At 47.1% G+C, this 19,604-nt stretch overlaps 2 protein-coding genes across 3 annotated transcripts; both read left to right on the top strand.

Moving 5' to 3' along the window:
• The first annotated feature begins 5,491 nt into the window (after window positions 1–5,491).
• Window positions 5,492–8,577, top strand: LOC109774868 (uncharacterized). 2 transcript variants are annotated; one of them, XM_020333637.3, is made up of 2 exons: window positions 5,492–5,692; window positions 6,241–8,145. In XM_020333637.3, the coding sequence occupies exon 2, from the start codon at window positions 6,408–6,410 to the stop codon at window positions 7,932–7,934; it is 1,527 nt and encodes a 508-aa protein (XP_020189226.1). In that variant the 5' UTR covers window positions 5,492–5,692; window positions 6,241–6,407; the 3' UTR covers window positions 7,935–8,145. The 2 variants fall into 2 exon arrangements, with proteins under 2 accessions (XP_020189226.1, XP_073356272.1); XM_073500171.1 differs by lacking the exon at window positions 5,492–5,692 and adding an exon at window positions 8,243–8,577 and having other exon boundaries at window positions 6,402–7,796.
• Window positions 8,578–12,955: 4,378 nt separating this feature from the next.
• On the top strand, window positions 12,956–19,210 carry LOC109774867 (cytochrome P450 714C3-like). Its single transcript, XM_020333635.4, has 5 exons — window positions 12,956–14,051; window positions 17,386–17,612; window positions 17,703–17,950; window positions 18,135–18,510; window positions 18,591–19,210. Exons 1-5 carry the CDS (start codon window positions 13,775–13,777, stop codon window positions 19,014–19,016), a joined length of 1,554 nt encoding a protein of 517 aa, XP_020189224.1. The 5' UTR covers window positions 12,956–13,774; the 3' UTR covers window positions 19,017–19,210.
• Window positions 19,211–19,604: the final 394 nt, after the last annotated feature.

Genomic DNA, 19,604 nt, shown 5'->3' with positions numbered 1-19,604 from the left:
TAGCAGAAATTTAAAATTTTCTACGCATCACCAAGATCAATCTATGGAGTCAGCTAGCAACGAGAGAGATGAGTGCATCTACATACCCTTGTAGATCGCGAGCGGAAGCGTTCAAGTGAACGGGGTTGATGGAGTCGTACTCGTCGTGATCCAAATCACCGATGACCGAGCGCCGAACGGACGGCACCTCCGCGTTCAACACACGTACGGAGCAGCGAAGTCTCCTCCTTCTTGATTCAGCAAGGGGGAAGGAGAGGTTGATGGAGATCCAGCAGCACGACGGCGTGGTGGTGGAAGTAGCGGGGATCTCGGCAGGGCTTCGCCAAGCTCAGCGAGAGGGAGAGGTGTTACGGGAGGGAGAGGGAGGCGCCAGGGGCTGTGGTGCGGCTGCCCTCCCCCTTCCTATATATAGGCCTCCTGGGGGGCGCCGGCCCTGGGAGATCTGATCTCCAGGGGGGCGGCGGCCAAGGGGTGGCTTCCCCCCAAGCCAAGTGGGGGGCGCCCCCACCCCTAGGGTTTCCAACCCTAGGCGCAGGGGGAGGCCCAAGGGGGCGCACCAGCCCGCCAGGGGCTGGTTCCCCTCCCACTTCAGCCCATGGGGGCCTCCGGGATAGGTGGCCCCACCCGGTGGACCCCCGGGACCCTTCCGGTGGTCCCGGTACAATACCGCTAACCCCCGAAACTTTCCGGTTGGCCGAAACTGGACTTCCTATATATAATTCTTCACCTCCGGACCATTCCGGAACTCCTCGTGACATCCGGGACTCCGAACAACTTTCGGGTTACCGCATACAACCCTAGCGTCACCGAACCTTAAGTGTGTAGACCCTACGGGTTCGGGAGACATGCAGACATGACCGAGACGACTCTCCGGTCAATAACCAACAGCGGGATCTGGATACCCATGTTAGCTCCCACATGTTCCACGATGATCTTATCGGATGAACCACGATGTCGAGGGTTCAATCAATCCCGTATACAATTCCCTTTGTCAATCGGTACGTTACTTGCCCGAGATTCGATCGTCGGTATCCTAATACCTTGTTCAATCTCGTTACCGGCAAGTCACTTTACTCGTACCGTAATGCATGATCCCGTGACCAACCACTTGGTCACTTTGAGCTCATTATGATGATGCATTACCGAGTGGGCCCAGAGATACCTCTCCGTCATACGGAGTGACAAATCCCAGTCTCGATCCGTGTCAACCCAACAGACACTTTCAGAGATACCTGTAGTGTACCTTTATAGTCACCCAGTTACGTTGTGACGTTTGGTACACCCAAAGCACTCCTACGGCATCCGGGAGTTACACGATCTCATGGTCTAAGGAAATGATACTTGACATTGGAAAAGCTCTAGCAAACGAACTACACGATCTTTGTGCTATGCTTAGGATTGGGTCTTGTCCATCACATCATTCTCCTAATGATGTGATCCCGTTATCAATGACATCCAATGTCCATAGTCAGGAAACCATGACTATCTGTTGATCAACGAGCTAGTCAACTAGAGGCTCACTAGGGACATGTTGTGGTCTATGTATTCACACATGTATTACGATTTCCGGATAACACAATTATAGCATGAACAATAGACAATTATCATGAACAAGGAAATATAATAATAACCATTTTATTATTGCCTCTAGGGCATATTTCCAACACACATCTCTTGAAATTTTAGTGAGGGATCATCTTATTTATGCTACCGTCGTTCTAAGCAAATAAGATGTAAACATGACAAACATCACATGCAAATCATAAAGTGACATGATATGGCCAATATCATCTTGCGCCTTTGATCTCCATCTTCGAGGCGCGTCATGATCACCTTCGTCACCGGCATGACACCATGATCTCCATCATTATGATCTCCATCATCGTGTCTTCATGAAGTTGTCTCGCCAACTATTACTTCTACTACTATGGCTAATGGTTAGCAATAAAGTAAAGTAATTACATGGCGTTTTCATTGACACGCGGGTCATACAATAAATTAAGACAACTCCTATGGCTCCTGCCGGTTGTCATACTCATCGACATGCAAGTCGTGATTCCTATTACAAGAACATGATCAATCTCATACATCACATATATAGTTCATCACATCCTTTTGGCCATATCACATCACATAGCATACCCTGCAAAAACAAGTTAGACGTCTTCTAATTGTTGTTGCATGTTTTACGTGGCTGCTATGGGTTTCTAGCAAGAACGTTTCTTACCTACGCAAAAGCCACAACGATGATATGCCAATTGCTATTTAACCTTCATAAGGACCCTTTTCATCGAATCTGATCCAACTAAAGTGGAAGAGACAGACACCCGCTAGCCACCTTATGCATCAAGTGCATGTCAGTCGGTGGAACCTGTCTCACGTAAGAGTACGTGTAAGGTCGGTCCGGGCCGCTTCATCCTACAATACCGCCGAATCAAGATAAGACTAGTAACGGCAAGAAAATTGAACAAATCATCGCCCACAACTACTTTGTGTTCTACTCGTGCATAGAATCTACGCATAGACCTGGCTCATGATGCCACTGTTGGGGAACGTAGCAGAAATTTAAAATTTTCTACGTATCACCAAGATAGTCATCTAGCAACGAGAGAGAGGGGAGTGCATCTACATACCCTTGTAGATCGCGCGTGGAAGCGTTCAAGAGAACGGGGTTGATGGAGTCGTACTCGTCGTGATCCAAATCACCGATGATCCTAGCGCCGAACGGACGGCACCTCCGCGTTCAACACACGTAAGGAGCGGGGACGTCTCCTCCTTCTTGATCCAGCAAGGGGGGAGTAGAAGTTGATGGAGATCCAGCAGCACGACGGCGTGGTGGTGGAAGTAGCGGGATCCTGGCAGGGCTTCGCCAAGCGCAAGCGGGGAGGAAGAGGTGTCACGGGAGGGAGGGAGGCGCCAGGGCTTGGGATGCTGCTCCCATGCGCCTCCCCACTATATATAGGGGTGGAGGGGGCTGGTTTCTTGCCCTCCAAGTCCATTGGGGCGTTGGCAAAGGTGGGGGAAAGAAATCCCATCATTTCCCTTCCCCACCGATTGTTATCCCCCTTTTTTAGGGATCTTGATCTTATCCCTTCGGGATATGATCTTATTCCTTCTAAGGTGGGATCTTGGTGCGCCTTGACCAGGGGTGTGGGGCCTTGCCCCCACTACCCACGTTCATGTGGGCCCCCCCATGCAGGTGGGCCCCACTTTGGAACCTTCTAGAACCTTCCCGGTACAATACCGAAAAATCCCGAACATTTTCCGGTGGCCAAAATAGGACTTCCCATATATAAATCTTTACCTCCGGACCATTCCGGAACTCCTCGTGACGTCCGGGATCTCATCCGGGACTCCGAACGACTTTCGGATTTCCGCATACTAATATCTCTACAACCCTAGCGTCACCGAACCTTAAGTGTGTAGACCCTACGGGTTCAGGAGACATGCAGACATGACCGAGACGACTCTCCGGTCAATAACCAATAGCGGGATCTGGATACCCATGTTGGCTCCCACATGTTCCACGATGATCTCATCGGATGAATCACGATGTCGAGGATTCAATCAATCCCGTATACAATTCCCTTTGTCAATCGGTACGTTACTTGCCCGAGATTCGATCGTCGGTATCCCAATACCTTGTTCAATCTCGTTACCGGCAAGTCACTTTACTCGTACCGTAATGCATGATCCCATGACCAAACACTTGGTCACATTGAGCTCATTATGATGATGCATTACCGAGTGGGCCCAGAGATACCTCTCCGTCATACGGAGTGACAAATCCCAATCTCGATTCATGCCAACCCAACAGACACTTTCGGAGATACCTGTAGTGCACCTTTATAGCCACCCAGTTACGTTGTGACGTTTGGTACACCCAAAGCATTCCTACGGTATCCGGGAGTTGCACAATCTCATGGTCTAAGGAAATGATACTTGACATTAGAAAAGCTCTAGCAAACGAACTACACGATCTTGTGCTATGCTTAGGAATGGGTCTTGTCCATCACATCATTCTCCTAATGATGTGATCCCGTTATCAATGACATCCAATGTCCATGGTCAGGAAACCATAACCATTTATTGATCAACGAGCTAGTCAACTAGAGGCTTACTAGGGACATGTTGTGGTCTATGTATTCACACATGTATTACGGTTTCCAGTTAATACAATTATAGCATGAACAACAGACAATTATCATGAACAAGGAAATACAATAATAACCATTTTATTATTGCCTCTAGGGCATATTTCCAACACGACGGCAGCTAGCAGGCAGCGGCGGCGAGTTGCGCCGGCGGGCAGGGACGCAGGCCACGCAACCACCTAACGCCTATGGTTCGTCCAGATCGGGGGACCGGCGGCGGGCAGCCGGTTGGTTCGTGTTCGTCCAAGACTTCAAGTTGACGCACATGCAGTCAACTTTTTGAGAATGGGCCTCACACCCCAGGCCGCCTTCGCTTTGCTACAGTGTACAAGCAAGATGGGCCTCACGCCCCAGGCAGCCGCTCGGGCTGCCTGGGGCCTGTCTCCGCCCATGGGCGACACCTTACACTATGCAGCGCCTGGCTGATAGGCGCTACATGTCTGACCAGCGTCGCACCCTAGACTGTCTAAAAAATACTAAGTAACGCTTGTGCCTAGCGTGTAGGCACTGCACAAGTGGCCGCGCCCATGCCCGCTCCAAGCCCAGCCGGCTCACATAAACCAGCGATGATGCAGTGACCTACCTCGTTTGTCCTGATCCTTAAGCAGCGATCATATTAAGCCACGCATTCGTGACCCACCGCTACGGTCAGGTTTGAGAGAGAGGTGAGCACCAGCAATGGTCCACGTCTAGGCCAGGCCGCTCGACACGTAGCATGCGTTCCGTGTCCCGTCTGTGTTCACGGTCAAAAAACACATTTCTTGCACTGTACTCGGTCACGATTTGCATGTATGGCTGGACGCTCTTCGGAGGAAAACAACAGCTAGCTCATTGTTGAGAACACTGCGTAGGCGGTGATGACCGGTGAGTTCCGCGACAGTACGTGGCTAGGTGCCCAGGCGAGAGCGACGGCGACGTCTTCCCGTAATGTATAGTGTAGCTACCGGTGCAACGCCTAGATACTAGACGCTGCACTGCATAGTGTAGCGCCTAACTCTTAGGCGTTGCACACTGACTTAGTAATTTTCAGGCAACCTGAGGTGTGACGCTGGTCAGTCGAGTGCAGTCAGACACTGCACAATGTAGTATGACGCCTAATTGTTGGGCGCTACACAAAAGAGTCATCAGGGTGAATTTTTTATCAACGGTTTATTTTGTGATATTGTTTTGTCCATAGGTCAAAACAGTGATTTTTGCCACGGGAAAGACGCTACTGCCCCTGGGACATCGGCGTGTGTGTGCTTCAATGGGCCTACTCGAACAGGCCCGCCAGGGTTGTTATCTCTTTTCTCCCGCTGCCCTAAAAAAACAAATCTCTTTTCTCACGCAGAAAAAAACTCGAAAGAAATCCTGCAACTGTTCAAGAAAAAGAGAAAAACGCTCCAACCTTTCCCTTTCCTCCGCGATCCCCAGTTCCGACGCCGTCCTCTTCCCCCAGCCGAGCCCCAGCATCGCCGAGATTGGTCTACGATTCCCAGATCGCCGTTCCCGCCGGCGAAGTTCTCCCCCGCATCACGCCCTAGATTTTCGAGGCGAAGGTGATTTTCTTCGAACCCTTGGACCTTGCCGTCAACTGATTGTTTGCTGTCGCATCGCAAATGGCTGCGGCTCTCCTCCAAATCCGCGCAAAATATTTTTTTTCCATCGCGTTCGATTTTAGCGCCTCGTTGTAGTGGAAATCGGGGAGTCGGCTGCTGCTTTTGTGAAGCGTGTGCGATCTCGGTACCTCTCCTGCATAGCCAGTGCTGCTTTTCATTATTGTTTAGTTTGTCTGCGTGGATCTCTTGGGGCAGGCTGTTCCGTGATAAAAGAGGGTGGCGATTAAATTGATAAGATCGTATGTTAGAGGAAATTAATGAAGGAAAACACGGGGGACTCTGCAAATGATTTGGTTGGTGTGGTTGCTGGTCCTCAGTAGTAAAATTATCCAGTTTGGTCATGTGAATACTTTGTTTGGTAGCTGTTGCATTCTATTTGCAGACATGCTTAATCGCTTATCCAGTTTGATCATAGTCATCTGGTTTAATGAATGCTGCATATTTCTTCTGCGTCATAACTGGAGCAATTGCTTGCTTTTCTTTTTCAGGTTGACATCTGGGAAGAACTTTTGTGACGTTCTCAACAATGTATCTGATAAACACCTGACCCAGGAATTAAGCAAGACATACCTCTGTTTCCATTTTGATCATTTGTTATTTTCACCAGCGCACTGCTTACACATCTCAGTCTCAGATTTACTAGTACAAGGTGCCCATGTCTGGCAATCAGACACAATCTAGCGACTATGAGCGCCTAGCCAGTCAACCAGATGCTCAATGCCTAGTTTGCACGAGACCTTTTACTTTGGATACTGAGGTGACCAATAGCTTTGAAGCTTTAGCTATATGCAGGGAATGCAAGGCTACTGTGCTTAATGATAGTCAAAGAGATGTAACAACCAGCACTAGTCAGCAGAGACGACAAAGAAGGCGGAGATCTAGGACTGCAAGTCTTGAATCTAATGAGGATGCATTCTCACAGCAGTTCTCCCAACTGATCAACTTAGCCAGACAAGGCCATGAAGCAGAAATTGATGATCCGACCGTTGTGCGGCAGCTGGCGTCTTATAATTCTACACCAAACCAGTCCCAAAGGTGGCATGCTTCAGACGATGAGAGTGATGGCCTCAGTTATGCTGATTCTGTGTTTGACGAGCTTGAATCAAACATCAGTTTTGGTGACTATGGCGGGGAGTCAGATGCTTCTCTAGGTCAACATAGCATGATGGGAAGGGAGATTACCATTCAACTTGACAACGAGAGCTACATGAATACCGATACGGATATTGATCCCATGAATGCTGGAATAGACCAGTGGGATTCAGATGACCAAGAGGATGAAGATGTGCAGTTGGAAGAGTCTGATTTTGATGAAGCAGTTGACGCCATGCAGCAGCACCAGCAGCAATCACGTGGCATTGGCCCCAGTGAATTGACTGGGTGGGAATCTGAAGATGGGGTATGGACTTGGAGAAGTCAAAGAGCAAATATGACCAACTTGATGGCAGGCATGGAAGGGCCAGATGTCAGGGCACCTTTTGTTGGGAATCCTGGTGATTATGCTGATGCAAGACAGTTTGAGATGATTCTTGAACAATTTGCTGAGGACGACAGTTCCAGAAGAGGAGCTCCACCTGCAGCGACATCCTTCATTGGAAATCTTCCCTCTCTGGTTATCTCTACAAGCCATGAGGCAGATGGTGGTGTGATCTGTCCAGTCTGCAAAGACCCGATGCCTATCAGAACTAGAGCAAAACAGCTACCATGCATGCATCTATATCATTCGTCGTGCATCTTGCCGTGGCTTAGTTCCAGGAATACATGCCCAGTTTGCCGATATGAACTTCCTACAGATGATCCAGAATCCGAGAGGTCTGAGCGAGCTGCAACAAATGAAAGAGATGTCCACGGGGTGGAGGAACACACCCATCTGCAGGAAATTGGTGAAGAAGGCTCTGATGAACCTGAGGCTGAAGAAACTCAGGACATGTTTAATGATGCAGTGGAAGTGACTAATACAGGTGAACATGGTGCTCATGTTGCTGAGCAGTCAAACAGAGCACGTGCCCATCGTCGATGGCTGTTTATTGCAGTTGCTCCAGCAGTAAGCTTTGTCGGTTTAGCTCTGGTTTTGTGCTTTGCAAATCCTACTAGTAGTGGTAGAAGGCGACTGTGTCGTGGATCCCAGAGTGCCTCTGCAGCACTTGTAGACACAAAAAGAAGTTGGTGGTCCATGTTCTAGATATCCAGTACATGTGTACTGATCCCGAATTTAGTGTGTGGTGGTACTCGATTGTTGGCAGTGCTTTCTCTGTAAAAAGTTTAAGTTTTGGTCAATGTGATAAGTGAGGAGATCCATTGAGTTGTTCCTGTAACCGAGTTCAAAACTATATATTTTCCACCACTTTGCTCAGTTCAGCAAAGTGTGTATTGGTGCCTGCTGTTGTTATTCAACTGCTACTTGTGATTGGATGTCCTCTGCTTCATATTGCTGTAACCGCAATTAATCTCTGCTTCAAAGTTCAATCCATGTCTTAATATAATCTGCAGTCTGAAGACTCAAGATACCTCCAGTCTCCAGTTCACCTCATGTTAGAAATTTAACCAGTGCTGGCTGTGAGGTATTTCTCTATTCGTTGATGCTCATGTATAGGTTTGTCTTGTCCCTTTTGCTTTTCCATAAGTAGCTCTTGCCTAGCTAAACTAGCTGCTTGCAGCATGAGTGCATGACTGCTTTAGAGGTATTCAGGTATAGGCCTCCTTTGGTTCATAGGATAGGAATATCATTGTAATAGGAAAATCATAGGAAGTGAGATGACATGCATCTCAATTCCTATAGGGAAAGAGATGTCATTTGATGCATAGTATATGAATTTTTCCATTGAGTCTAGGCTAATGTATTATTTTTTTCCTTTGAAATGTGAAGGATTGATTCATATCCTATGTAGGAATAGGAATCCATTCCTACAAACCAAAGAGCTCCAAAGAAATTTTTCCTTAAAAATCCTATCCTACAGAATTCCTACAAACCAAATGAGGCCATATATTTTGTGGTAGCTTGTATGTTCTCACGAGGTAAAACAGGGCAGGGAATAGTACGCAAGCAGAAGGCAGAAACCAGTTCGCTACCATCCTACTGATGAATAGACACCACCATGCATTGAAGATCAATGAAGGCTGTCTACTTGGTGTTGCCTTGTGATCTGAAAACAATGTTTTAACGGTGAGAAATGAATAGATTAGGAAAATAAGAAGTGACATTCATTTCAGAAGAGTAGGCGTATGAAGGAGGTGAGCACTAATTACCTCCCATCTCAAACTCTTGTTGACTTATATGAACTGTATGGTAAGTCTAGAGAGTAGATGTGTAGTAAGGGAAGGAATAAACGGTCCCAAGCCTATGTAACTCTATGGCAACACCCAGCAGATGAAGAGGGTCCACATGAGGCCATTCCAGCTTCATTCTATTCCCTTACCTCATTTCCTTCTCTAGAGGAAGACTCGATGCATGCATTTGCTCTTGTATGTGTATGTATGTCTATACTTAGAGTCTCAGACTCACAAGGCTGCAACACATCTGCAACGCCACCCAACTGCGTCAGTTCATTGACCTTTGGTTGCTTCTCAGAAATATCCAGCTTTCAGATGTGGCCGACAAAATTTCTTGGAAGTGGACTTGTGACTTGAAGTACTCGGCTAGCTCGGCTTATCTGCAGCAGTTCACTGGTTCTTTTGCAGCCACCAATTTCTAGAAGCTATGGAAGGCTAGGGTTGAACCCAAGTGTAGATTCTTCATTTGGCTATGGTTTTGGGAACACCAATGACAACCTTCTGAAGCGGGGCTGGCCGAACAATGGCCCTAGTAACCTCTGGGATTAACAGCCTGAAACCCCTGCACATTTGCTGCTCCATTGCTCCTTCACACGCGAGGTCTAGCACCTGACTGCGGATTGGCTTCAGCAACTGGCACTCACCCTGCCTATCGACTCCTGATGTTCCCCGGCCTCTTGGTGGACTGACACTGCATGCAAGCTCCCTGCCTACCACCTCTCGGTGTCTATCTATGGCTGCTGGCACATTTGGAAGGAGATAAACAGGCGAGTCTTTCAAAATTCTATCTGCTCGGCTGACCAGGTGCTTAGCATGATCAAAGCGAATATGGCCCTTGCTCACTCCTCCATTACTTGAGACACCTTCGGAGAAAACGAGCCAGAGCCCGAGCTGGATTAGTTTTCTATGCTTTCTTTCTTTTCTTTGGGAAAACTACTTTCCCTGTCCTGTACTCCCTCCAATCCATTTTACTTGTCTTAGATTTGTCTAGATACGGATGTATCTAACACGTAGTAATATGGATTGGAAGGAGTAACTGACATTATATTGATTCCCCTCTGAAATGCATTGGCAGTACAACTGCCTGTTCCTTTAACAAAACAATATGATCACGATCACTTACTGCATTTTGAAACCCTTGAGTTTAGTGGCACATCAAATATTCAAATCTGGTTCATACAACTTCGGCAAACAAAGTTCCAAGCACATTATTGCTTCAGCGGATAGTCAATAAGCATACCTTTATTTAAATTGAGCATGCCCATACGGGTTCATTGTTCGGGTAAAAGATCAATTTCCCACATACGTAGTTTAATTTTTGGATCCTTGTTTACCATTCATGTTCATTGTTCGGGTAAAAGATCAATTTCCCACATACGTAGTTTGTGAGATGACTACTTCATATTTGTAGCGTATTATTAGATGGTACTCCCTCCGTTCCAAAATACTCGAAGTTTTAGGTTTGTCCTAACATTTTTTAGTTTGACCAAGTTTATAGAAAAATATACCAATATCTACAATATTGTTAGATGTGTATAACTCCTTTTAGTGCATCCCCATTGTATAAGGGGCCTTTCTGCACTTTACCACACATGTATATGTTCTGGCCTTTGGCCCTCAGTAAAGTCAGTTGCTGTTTATCCAACATGGTATCAGATGTTAGGTTCCCCTCTCTCCCGCACGCTGCAACTCCGTGCTAGCCCCTCTCTCGATCCGGCGCCGTCCCGGCGAGCAGCTCCGTCCAGCCCTCCCCGTCGCGGATCCGGATCCCGCTGCTCCAGCCCGGTCACGGCTGCCTCTTCCCGTCCGGCCGCACCTGCTCTACTCTGGCCCGCCCGCTGCAAGGCTCGCCGGGAATCGGTGTCCCGCGGCCGGATCCGGCCGTCCCCGTCTTGCTGGACCCCGCCGAGTTGCCGGAGCCCCGCCTCAAGCTGCTGCACCGCCCCTGCAGCTCCCATCAGCCGCGTCGTTGCTCTGCTTCGCGTGAGGGCAGAGGCGCTCGCCTGCCCGCTCCGTTGACCCATCGCCCTGCTGCGTAGCTGCCTCCTTCACTGCGCCTCCGCAGCCCCCTTGCTTCGCCTGGTCCTCCTCGCCTTGGATCCGGCCCGTGCTCGGCTGGCCCTCTCACTCGGCCTGGCTGCGGGCGCTCGGGCTCTCTGGCTGGGGCTCGGGCTGTTTGCCCTGTGAGGTTGACTCCAAAAAAAAAGGAGAAAGAACAGGAAAAGAAGAGAGCTCGGCAATGTCTTCTTCGGGATATGTGGCTGTTCCTCGCTGCTCCGTGATCTTTGATGGCACCAACTATGCTGAGTTTGTTGGCTTCATGCGTATCCATATGCGCGGCCTTCTGCTGTGGGGCGTGCTCTCTGGCGAGGTACCCTGTCCGCCCTGCCCTGTTGCTCCGGTGGCTCCTGTTCCGCCGGTTCCGCCGGTGCTTGCTGCTGATGCTTCTCAGGCTGATCGGGATGCAGCCAAGGCTCTTGATGATGCTGCAGTTGATGCGTATGATCAGCAGGTATCCGCATACTCTGATGCTCTTTCCGTCTACCGGGATGATCTGTCTGCTTACACGTGGTGTAATGATGATGCTCGTGCTGCTGCTGTTCTCACTGCGAGTGTCCTCCCTCAGTTTGCTTCGGAGTTCATGGGCCTCGGCACTGTTGCAGCGATGTGGTCCTACCTTTGTCAGCGCTATCAGCCCTCTGGTGATGCTCTATACCTTTCTGTGGTGCGTCAGGAGCATGCTCTCCAGCAGGGTGACTCGTCTGTTGATGAGTTCTATTCACAGTGCTCTGCCATCTGGCGTCAGCTTGACTCACTACGGACAGTTGTTTGTGGCACTTGCCGTTGCTGTCAGACTACGCGGTCTGACTTGGAGTTTCAGAGGGTTCATGAGTTCTTATCTCGTCTCCGCTTCAAGTTTGAGCCCCGACGTGCTCACTTGCTAGCATGATCAAAGCGAATATGGCCCTTGCTCACTCCTCCATTACTTGAGACACCTTCGGAGAAAACGAGCCAGAGCCCGAGCCGGATTAGTTTTCTATGCTTTCTTTCTTTTCTTTGGGAAAACTACTTTCCCTGTCCTGTACTCCCTCCAATCCATTTTACTTGTCTTAGATTTGTCTAGATACGGATGTATCTAACACGTAGTAATATGGATTGGAAGGAGTAACTGACATTATATTGATTCCCCTCTGAAATGCATTGGCAGTACAACTGCCTGTTCCTTTAACAAAACAATATGATCACGATCACTTACTGCATTTTGAAACCCTTGAGTTTAGTGGCACATCAAATATTCAAATCTGGTTCATATAACTTCGGCAAACAAAGTTCCAAGCACATTGTTGCTTCAGCGGATAGTCAATAAGCATACCTTTATTTAAATTGAGCAATACAGGTTCATTGTTCGGGTAAAAGATCAATTTCCCACATACGTAGTTTAATTTTTGGATCCTTGTTTACCATTCATGTTCATTGTTCGGGTAAAAGATCAATTTCCCACATACGTAGTTTGTGAGATGACTACTTCATATTTGTAGCGTATTATTAGATGGTACTCTCTCCATTCCAAAATACTCGAAGTTTTAGGTTTGTCCTAACATTTTTTAGTTTGACCAAGTTTATAGAAAAATATACCAATATCTACAATATCACATATTAGTTTCGTTAGATTCATCGTAAAATATATTTTCATACTTTATATAGTTGATGTTGTAGACGCGATATATTTTTTTATAGACTTGGTCAAACATAAAGATGTTTGACTTAGGGCAAACATAGAACTTCAAGTATTTTGGAACGTAGGAAGTAGTACTTAGTGTGGATTAGGTTCCACTTGCAATGTGTTGATCTTGTGTGAGCATGCTTTTCGTGTTCAGAAAATCGTTGGTGGAAATGACTGGAAGTTGACACAAGAGCATGAAAGCAGTGTGAATATTATACCATCATGTTTTTCAGGACCGCAAGCAACTACATACTTACAATATTATGTATCCTTGTTGTCCCTGTCACAATCTTTGTACAGTTTATTTTACTGTTAACATTGTAAAGCAGTACTTCACTAGAGAAAAGACGAAACTTTAGTCAGCCACATATTTTGACTTGAAAATAGAAGTATTGTATGTTCTACTTACTGCAGAAGCACACATGTTGTCTCATGTGACTGGATCGTCCTAACCTTATAGGTAGTCTGCATAGGCCTCGTGGCACCATTTTCCAGGGTTTGTTCGATGTTGTACACTTGTACCTCATGGAAGCCAGTGCACATGTCACACACATTCGGGCATGAGCCGAGGAAAAGCTCACAGAAGCAAACCGAAGCTCCAGCTAGCGTGCCAGCTGACCAAGCTCGCCTTCACTCCATCGCTCATCGCCGAGGTACCGGCACATGCCACCCTATCTGTTGTATGTCGAGCCAGAACGTATTTGCCTGACCGATCATAGTCAATAAGCTTGTTATACATGTAAAATCTGGTTGTCAGTTGCCTTGGTTCTTGTGATTGCTCCAACTACACTTAGTTGCCACAACTCTTTCCTGGGGCTCGCTAACTGGGGCTGCTATGGCATGGACCATCTAACAATAAACTAATTGTTAATGAATGCCAAGATCTGAAAATAGCGTACCATTAAACAATCATACACCAGAAGAGAAGTCAGATTCATATGCTCAGAGACTCAAACAAATACGAAGGTGGTTCTGGCATTGTCTTGTATCTGAATGTTTGACTGGAACAATTCCCTGCCTCCAGCTCCATGCCTCCTCTCATGGAGAACTTACTTTTGCTAATCCTTGTTCCTCTTCTTTGCTTAGCTTTGTTTTGCTTGTGTAACATCCTATGGCTAAGACCGGAGAAGATAAGGAAGAGGTTGAGAAGGCAAGGTGTGAAGGGTCCCAAGCCTACTTTGCTCGATGGCAACACCAAAGAGATGAAGCGTATCCGACATGAGCTCAAACCTATGAAGAAGCAAGACAGCAACAACTACATCTCCACCCTCTTCCCTCACATCCTTGTCTGGAAGGAAACTTATGGTATGTATGCAAGTGTCTTTTGATGCTATGATCTTGCTATGTTCGTATGTGAATATTTCAGGCTGATGCTGTGATCTTGATCTTTATTAGATAGACATTTCTAGGTCACTTACAAATTTTGTGAGGCAAATTTTCCCCACGAATCAGTTCCAGTGATTGCACTGCTTTGGAAACGATTTAGTTAACAAAAATCTTTTTGATTGATTTGTACACTGACATTTCATATGGTATATGGATCTCACAAGCGAGTCAGTACTCAGTAGCATCAAGCTCTTTAAACAGTGGTTGTCAGAGAATGGCTACATCGCATTTTTCTAGTGAGTTTGTTTGTCCTTTTCAAGGGTAAGTAATACCTAATCCATGTTACACAACTCACTATTAGTACTTAATTGCTATTGATCAGATTTTTTTTATATTTGTCATAATCTTAGGCACATTAGTAAATCAATGGAGCAAGTGGGTAGAAGCTGACAAAAGAGCACAACATATTAAACTTCTGTTGTCAGTTGTCACTCGTGTCATGAAATTTTTATATTTTTGCATTCAGAGTCAGAAGACTAAAGTACCGTCATATCTAAACTTATTCCGGCTACTCTCTATCACTGCGATTTTCTTACAGCGTTGACAGTACAGATTACTTCTTTTTCTCGAACACACACACAAATGCATGTTGTTTTGTATTAGAAGAAAACGCCAAGATGGCACCAGATCCATACAACACAGCCTCAAAGAAAAGCTCAAAATAAGAAAGCAAAAAAGTACTCCCTCCGCTTACAAATAATATGTTCTAACTTTTTTCTGAATCGGATGTATATAGACACGTTTTAGTGTGTTTGTTCACTCATTTCAGTCCGTATGTAGTCCATATTGAAATAATATCCAAAACATCTTATATTTGTGAATGGAGGGAGTACATATTTTCCAAAACATCTTATATCTATGTACTACTTCAACTAACATATTTTCCAAAACATCTTATATCTATGTGGTATGTACTACTTCAACTAACATATTTTCCAAAAAGTAGAACTACAGTCTACAACCCTGTAATAGTTGAATCCCGTATCCTTGCATTCACCTTAGGTTAGTACATACTAGCTCCATTCCTAAATGGAGGTAGTAGATAGTCCTATAAATAATGTATTACCAAAAAATTTTATGGACAACGCTTCCTCCACCACTAAGTTGCTTTCAAGTGGTGTTTAAACTTGAGAAGTATTAGATTTTTTACAGTTTAAAGGATGGAAAAAAAACTTAACTCTCCCTTGACAAGTGAATTTGTTTTTGCACTACAAGTCATGACTGTGTGCACCCAACTATGCACTCAAAGCGTTCACTTACACTTCTCTGTCATTTTGTATCAAGATGACTTTCAACTCTGAACAGTCATGTGCTCACATGGATGATGCAATCAGTAAGTGACTTGTGATTAATATTTCCATTGACTGAATCTGTACCTTTTCCCTGTATTTTGTGTTGCAAGGCTATTCATTTGCCAACCACTTTAATATCATGCAAGTTATGCTTTGGTAGAAGGTGCAGGTATTTTAGAATGTAACGATGATCAGCTTTATTCTTAGTTATACGTGCGGCACTATTCTTCAGCTTCTGGACACCTTTGGTGTGGCACCAGGGTTGCGCACCAGCATCCAGAAGAGCTCCATGACACCAATTCACTGCAGCGAGGAAGAGATTGAGGTCATTGCGCTGCGCCTTGCTTGCCCAGTGAAGGCATTCCCAGTCAATTACTTGGGAATCCTGTTATCTGTTTGGAAGCTTAGCTGACAGACCCACAGCCCATCCTCTACAAGATAAACAGCAAGCTGGCTGGCTGGCTGGCATGCCCATGAAAGGTGGCATGCCCGTCATGATTAGATGATCTGCACGGTGATCTCGGCTGCCCCCATCGATACCATGCTGGCGATCGATATGCCGAGGTGGCTGTGGGAAGCCATTGATAAAAAGCAGGGAGCTTCTGCTGGATGGGCTGGCAAGACGCCAGCGGTGGTAGCTGCTCGGTCATGTTGCATAATATCTGCCACCCTATTGAGTTGGGTGGCTTGGGCATCAAAGACCTGAGAAAGGTGAACTGGTCGTTGAGGATGCGCTGGCCTTGGTTGCAATGAGCTGACACCTCTCAACCTTGGTCGCAACTTCTGATCAAAGCTAGCCGGCACGTCACCGCCCTTCTCCACACGGCCTCCAGGGTTGCAGTTGGCGACGGTCAGCAAACCCTCTTCTGGACTGACAGATGGACCGGAGGGCAGTCCATCGCTGAATTGGCACCGGTGGTGGTTGGATCTTGGACTCTCAAGGCTAGGACCGTCAATGCGATGCTGCACCAAAACCAGTGGATCCAGGACATCAGCTGAGCACTAAATGTGCAAGGAGTGATGGAATTTCTTCATCTGGTGATGGCATAGACCTCGACTCTGAAGTTATCGACCAGCTTGTTTCGTGTTGGACTGAGTCCAGGCTATGCTCGGCCAAATCAGCCTGTCAAAATCATTTTGCCGGCACAGTCTAGTCGCTGGCCTGGAACTCAACGTTGGGATGTTGGGTGTGCCTTTGAAGAGCAAAAATTCCGCATGGTTGGTCGCGCAAAACCGGTGCTGGACAGCAGATCATCTAGCGAGGCGACAGTTGGATCACCCTGAGGTTTGCCCTTTTTGCGAGCAGGAAGAGACTATATCTCACTTGTTGTCCGAGTATGCTTTCGCCCAGCAGGTCTGGCACTCAGTTCTAGCCCATTATGGTCTTCAGACCATCACCCACCCTGAAGCCATATATCAGTTTCTTGACTGGTTTCTGAGCGCGGCAGAGCGAGTCAGCGTTGGCGAGATGAAGGGAGCTCAGTCACTCATGTAGACGTTGTGGCGGCTCTGGAGACTGTAGAACTCATGTGTGTTTGGCTGATCTGCCTGCATAGCCAGTAGCTGGTTGGCTCCATCTTGGTCAAAGCAGGGCAATGGCAGCTAGCAGGTGTGAAGTGCGCTGAGAAGGCTCCCCCAGATGGTTCTTAGGCCGAGGCCTTGCTGTAGTTTTAGTTTATCTCTGTTCTTTTCAGTGTGTTTTCTAGGTTCTCTGGTTGACTTCGGTTTCCATTTGATGCTAGGCCTAGGTAAATGTTTTCTGTTTCACTTGCTGTACCTTTTGTCTTCTTGAAACCTTTCTAATGAAAGTGACACAATTAGTTGTGTGTTCGAGGAAAAAAAAAAGAATATTTGATGTCAGTTCAATCTAAGTGCATCTAAGAATGAATTAAGTTTGTTATGTATTCATATATGTCTTTTCTTCTAACATGGAAGTAACTGAAAGTACGAATTTGGGATAGGCTCTGTGTTCCTCTACTCGTCAGGAGGTCGGGAGATATTGCACGTTTCTCAGCCAGACATGGTAAAGGACATAGACCACTGGACACCATCAGAGCTCGGGAAGCCTAATTATCTGAAGAAAACTCGAAAAGCTCTTCTCGGGGGAGGGTTACTTACGGTGAATGGTGACGAATGGGCCTATCAGAGGAAGACCATGGCGCCAGAATTCTTCATGGACAAGATCAAGGTAGTGACACACAGTTTGCTTAAGTTAACATGGGTTGAAAACCTGGACTAGTATTCATGGCTGTAGGTATGCAATGCTCTATATATGCAGGGTATGATACAGCTGATTGAAGATGCAACTGCTCCACTGTTAGAAGCATGGGAGAACATTCTCGACAGTGCAGGAGGTAGCACAGAGATAGTTGTTGATGATTATTTGCGGAACATGTCAGCAGATGTAATCGCCAGGGCTTGCTTCGGGAGTAGCTTCGCAAAAGGAGAAGAGATATTCTGCATGCTCAGGAAGCTTCAAAAGGCGATTTCTCAACAGGATGCATTTGTTGGACTCTCTGCACTGTGGTAAGTAAAACATGTTGTTAATCCATATTCCGTGCTTAATCCGGTATCTTTCTATACGGTTTGGTCAGGGAAGTAGGAAGGCATTTATTTCAGTAGACTGGATCAGCAATACAAAACAAGTTGCTTGTAAACATGAAACAACTAAGCGGTGGCCAATCATGCTAGTTCTTTCATGCTGTTGCAGGAAGCACCTACCTACCAAGAGCAACCGAGAGATACGGAATCTGGTTGAGAAAGTTAGGCTACTGATCTTGGAACTGGCAAAGGCCAACGTGAACGAGAATGGAGCTGAGAATGCGGCCACTCATAACGGTCTTCTGCGTGCGATCGTCAACGGCGCCCATGGCGCTGGCCATGGTGGCACTGCCGAGGACTTCATCGTTGGCAACTGTAAGACCATATACTTCGCAGGGCATGAGACCACGGCGGTCACCGCCATTTGGTGCCTGATGTTACTGGCCAAACACCCGGAATGGCAGGAGCGTGCCCGCATCGAGGCGCTGGAGGTTTGCCATGGGAGGAGCACGTTGGACGTTGACGCCCTCCACCGACTGAAAATTGTGAGCGCATTCTGTCCATCATCGTATAACTAGACACCATTCATTTCTATTCATGCATTGCACCTGCCACCGAAATGCAGCTGACGATGGTGATCCAAGAAACTCTCCGTCTGTACCCACCGGCGTCGCTGATGATGCGTGAAGCCCTGACGGACATAAAGATCGGCGACCTGGATGTGCCCCGTGGAACGATCGTCCAGGTGACCAGATCGATGCTGCACCTGGACAAGGAAGTCTGGGGCCCCGACGCCGAGGAGTTCCGCCCGGGCCGGTTCGCCAACGGTGTGGCTGGGGCGTGCAAGCCGGCACACTTGTACACGCCATTTGGGCTCGGCCACAGGACCTGCATCGGGCAGAACCTGGCGATGACGGAGCTGAAGCTGGTACTGGCGCGCCTGCTGAGCAGGTTCGCCTTCTCGCCATCGCCGACGTACCGCCACGCGCCAGTGTTCCGGCTGACCATTGAGCCAGGGTTCGGCATGCCATTGGTGGCGAAGAAGCTGTGATCACCATCGTTGCTCATTGACCTGTAGTCGACCAGGCTCTGAACTTGGACAGACAACATTCACCAGGCGTGCGAGCCACATATATACGCACTTCCTATGTCTCAAAATATAAGACGTTTTTGAGTTTTCAGACAGTCCTCAAAACAGTGTGAATAGTCATTTCTGAAAGCTGAATAAAATTGTTGCTTATTGATGATTTGGTGCGGCATACAAGAGTATATAAGAGGGTACAAACCGACTTGGGGTAGGGGTACAAAACTGACTTGGACTAGAAGTCGTATACCATAATGACTACTCTAACATCCCCCCGCAGTATCAACGGCAGGCTCGACGACGTTGAGACTGAAACAGATATCTTGAAACGGCTTAGTAGGCAGTGCCTTGGTGAAAATGTCAGCAAACTGAGCCGTAGAGGGAACATGAAGCACCCGAACCTGACCAAGAGCAACCTTTTCACGAACAAAATGAATATCAATCTCAATATGCTTTGTGCGTCGGTGTTGAACTGGATTGCTAGTCATGTAGACTGCTGATATGTTGTCACAGTAGACAATAGTGGCCTGCTCAATAGGCCTATGTAGCTCGGAG

Source organism: Aegilops tauschii, chromosome 5 (assembly GCF_002575655.3).
Source record: "Aegilops tauschii subsp. strangulata cultivar AL8/78 chromosome 5, Aet v6.0, whole genome shotgun sequence".
NCBI lineage: Eukaryota > Viridiplantae > Streptophyta > Magnoliopsida > Poales > Poaceae > Aegilops > Aegilops tauschii.
The sequence above is the reverse complement of the archived record's forward strand: the minus strand, read 5'-3'. Positions and strand labels throughout refer to the sequence as shown.

What these genes read in the sequence shown, in the direction of transcription:
- LOC109774868 (XM_020333637.3), top strand. Translation starts at nt 6,408, where the DNA reads ATGTCTGGCAATCAGACACAATCTAGCGACTATGAGCGCCTAGCCAGT.
- LOC109774867 (XM_020333635.4), top strand. Translation starts at nt 13,775, where the DNA reads ATGCCTCCTCTCATGGAGAACTTACTTTTGCTAATCCTTGTTCCTCTT. An exon ending in TGTCTGGAAGGAAACTTATG is followed by an intron (nt 14,052 to 17,385) that starts GTATGTATGCAA and finishes AATTTGGGATAG; the next exon opens with GCTCTGTGTTCCTCTACTCG. An exon ending in TCTTCATGGACAAGATCAAG is followed by an intron (nt 17,613 to 17,702) that starts GTAGTGACACAC and finishes CTATATATGCAG; the next exon opens with GGTATGATACAGCTGATTGA.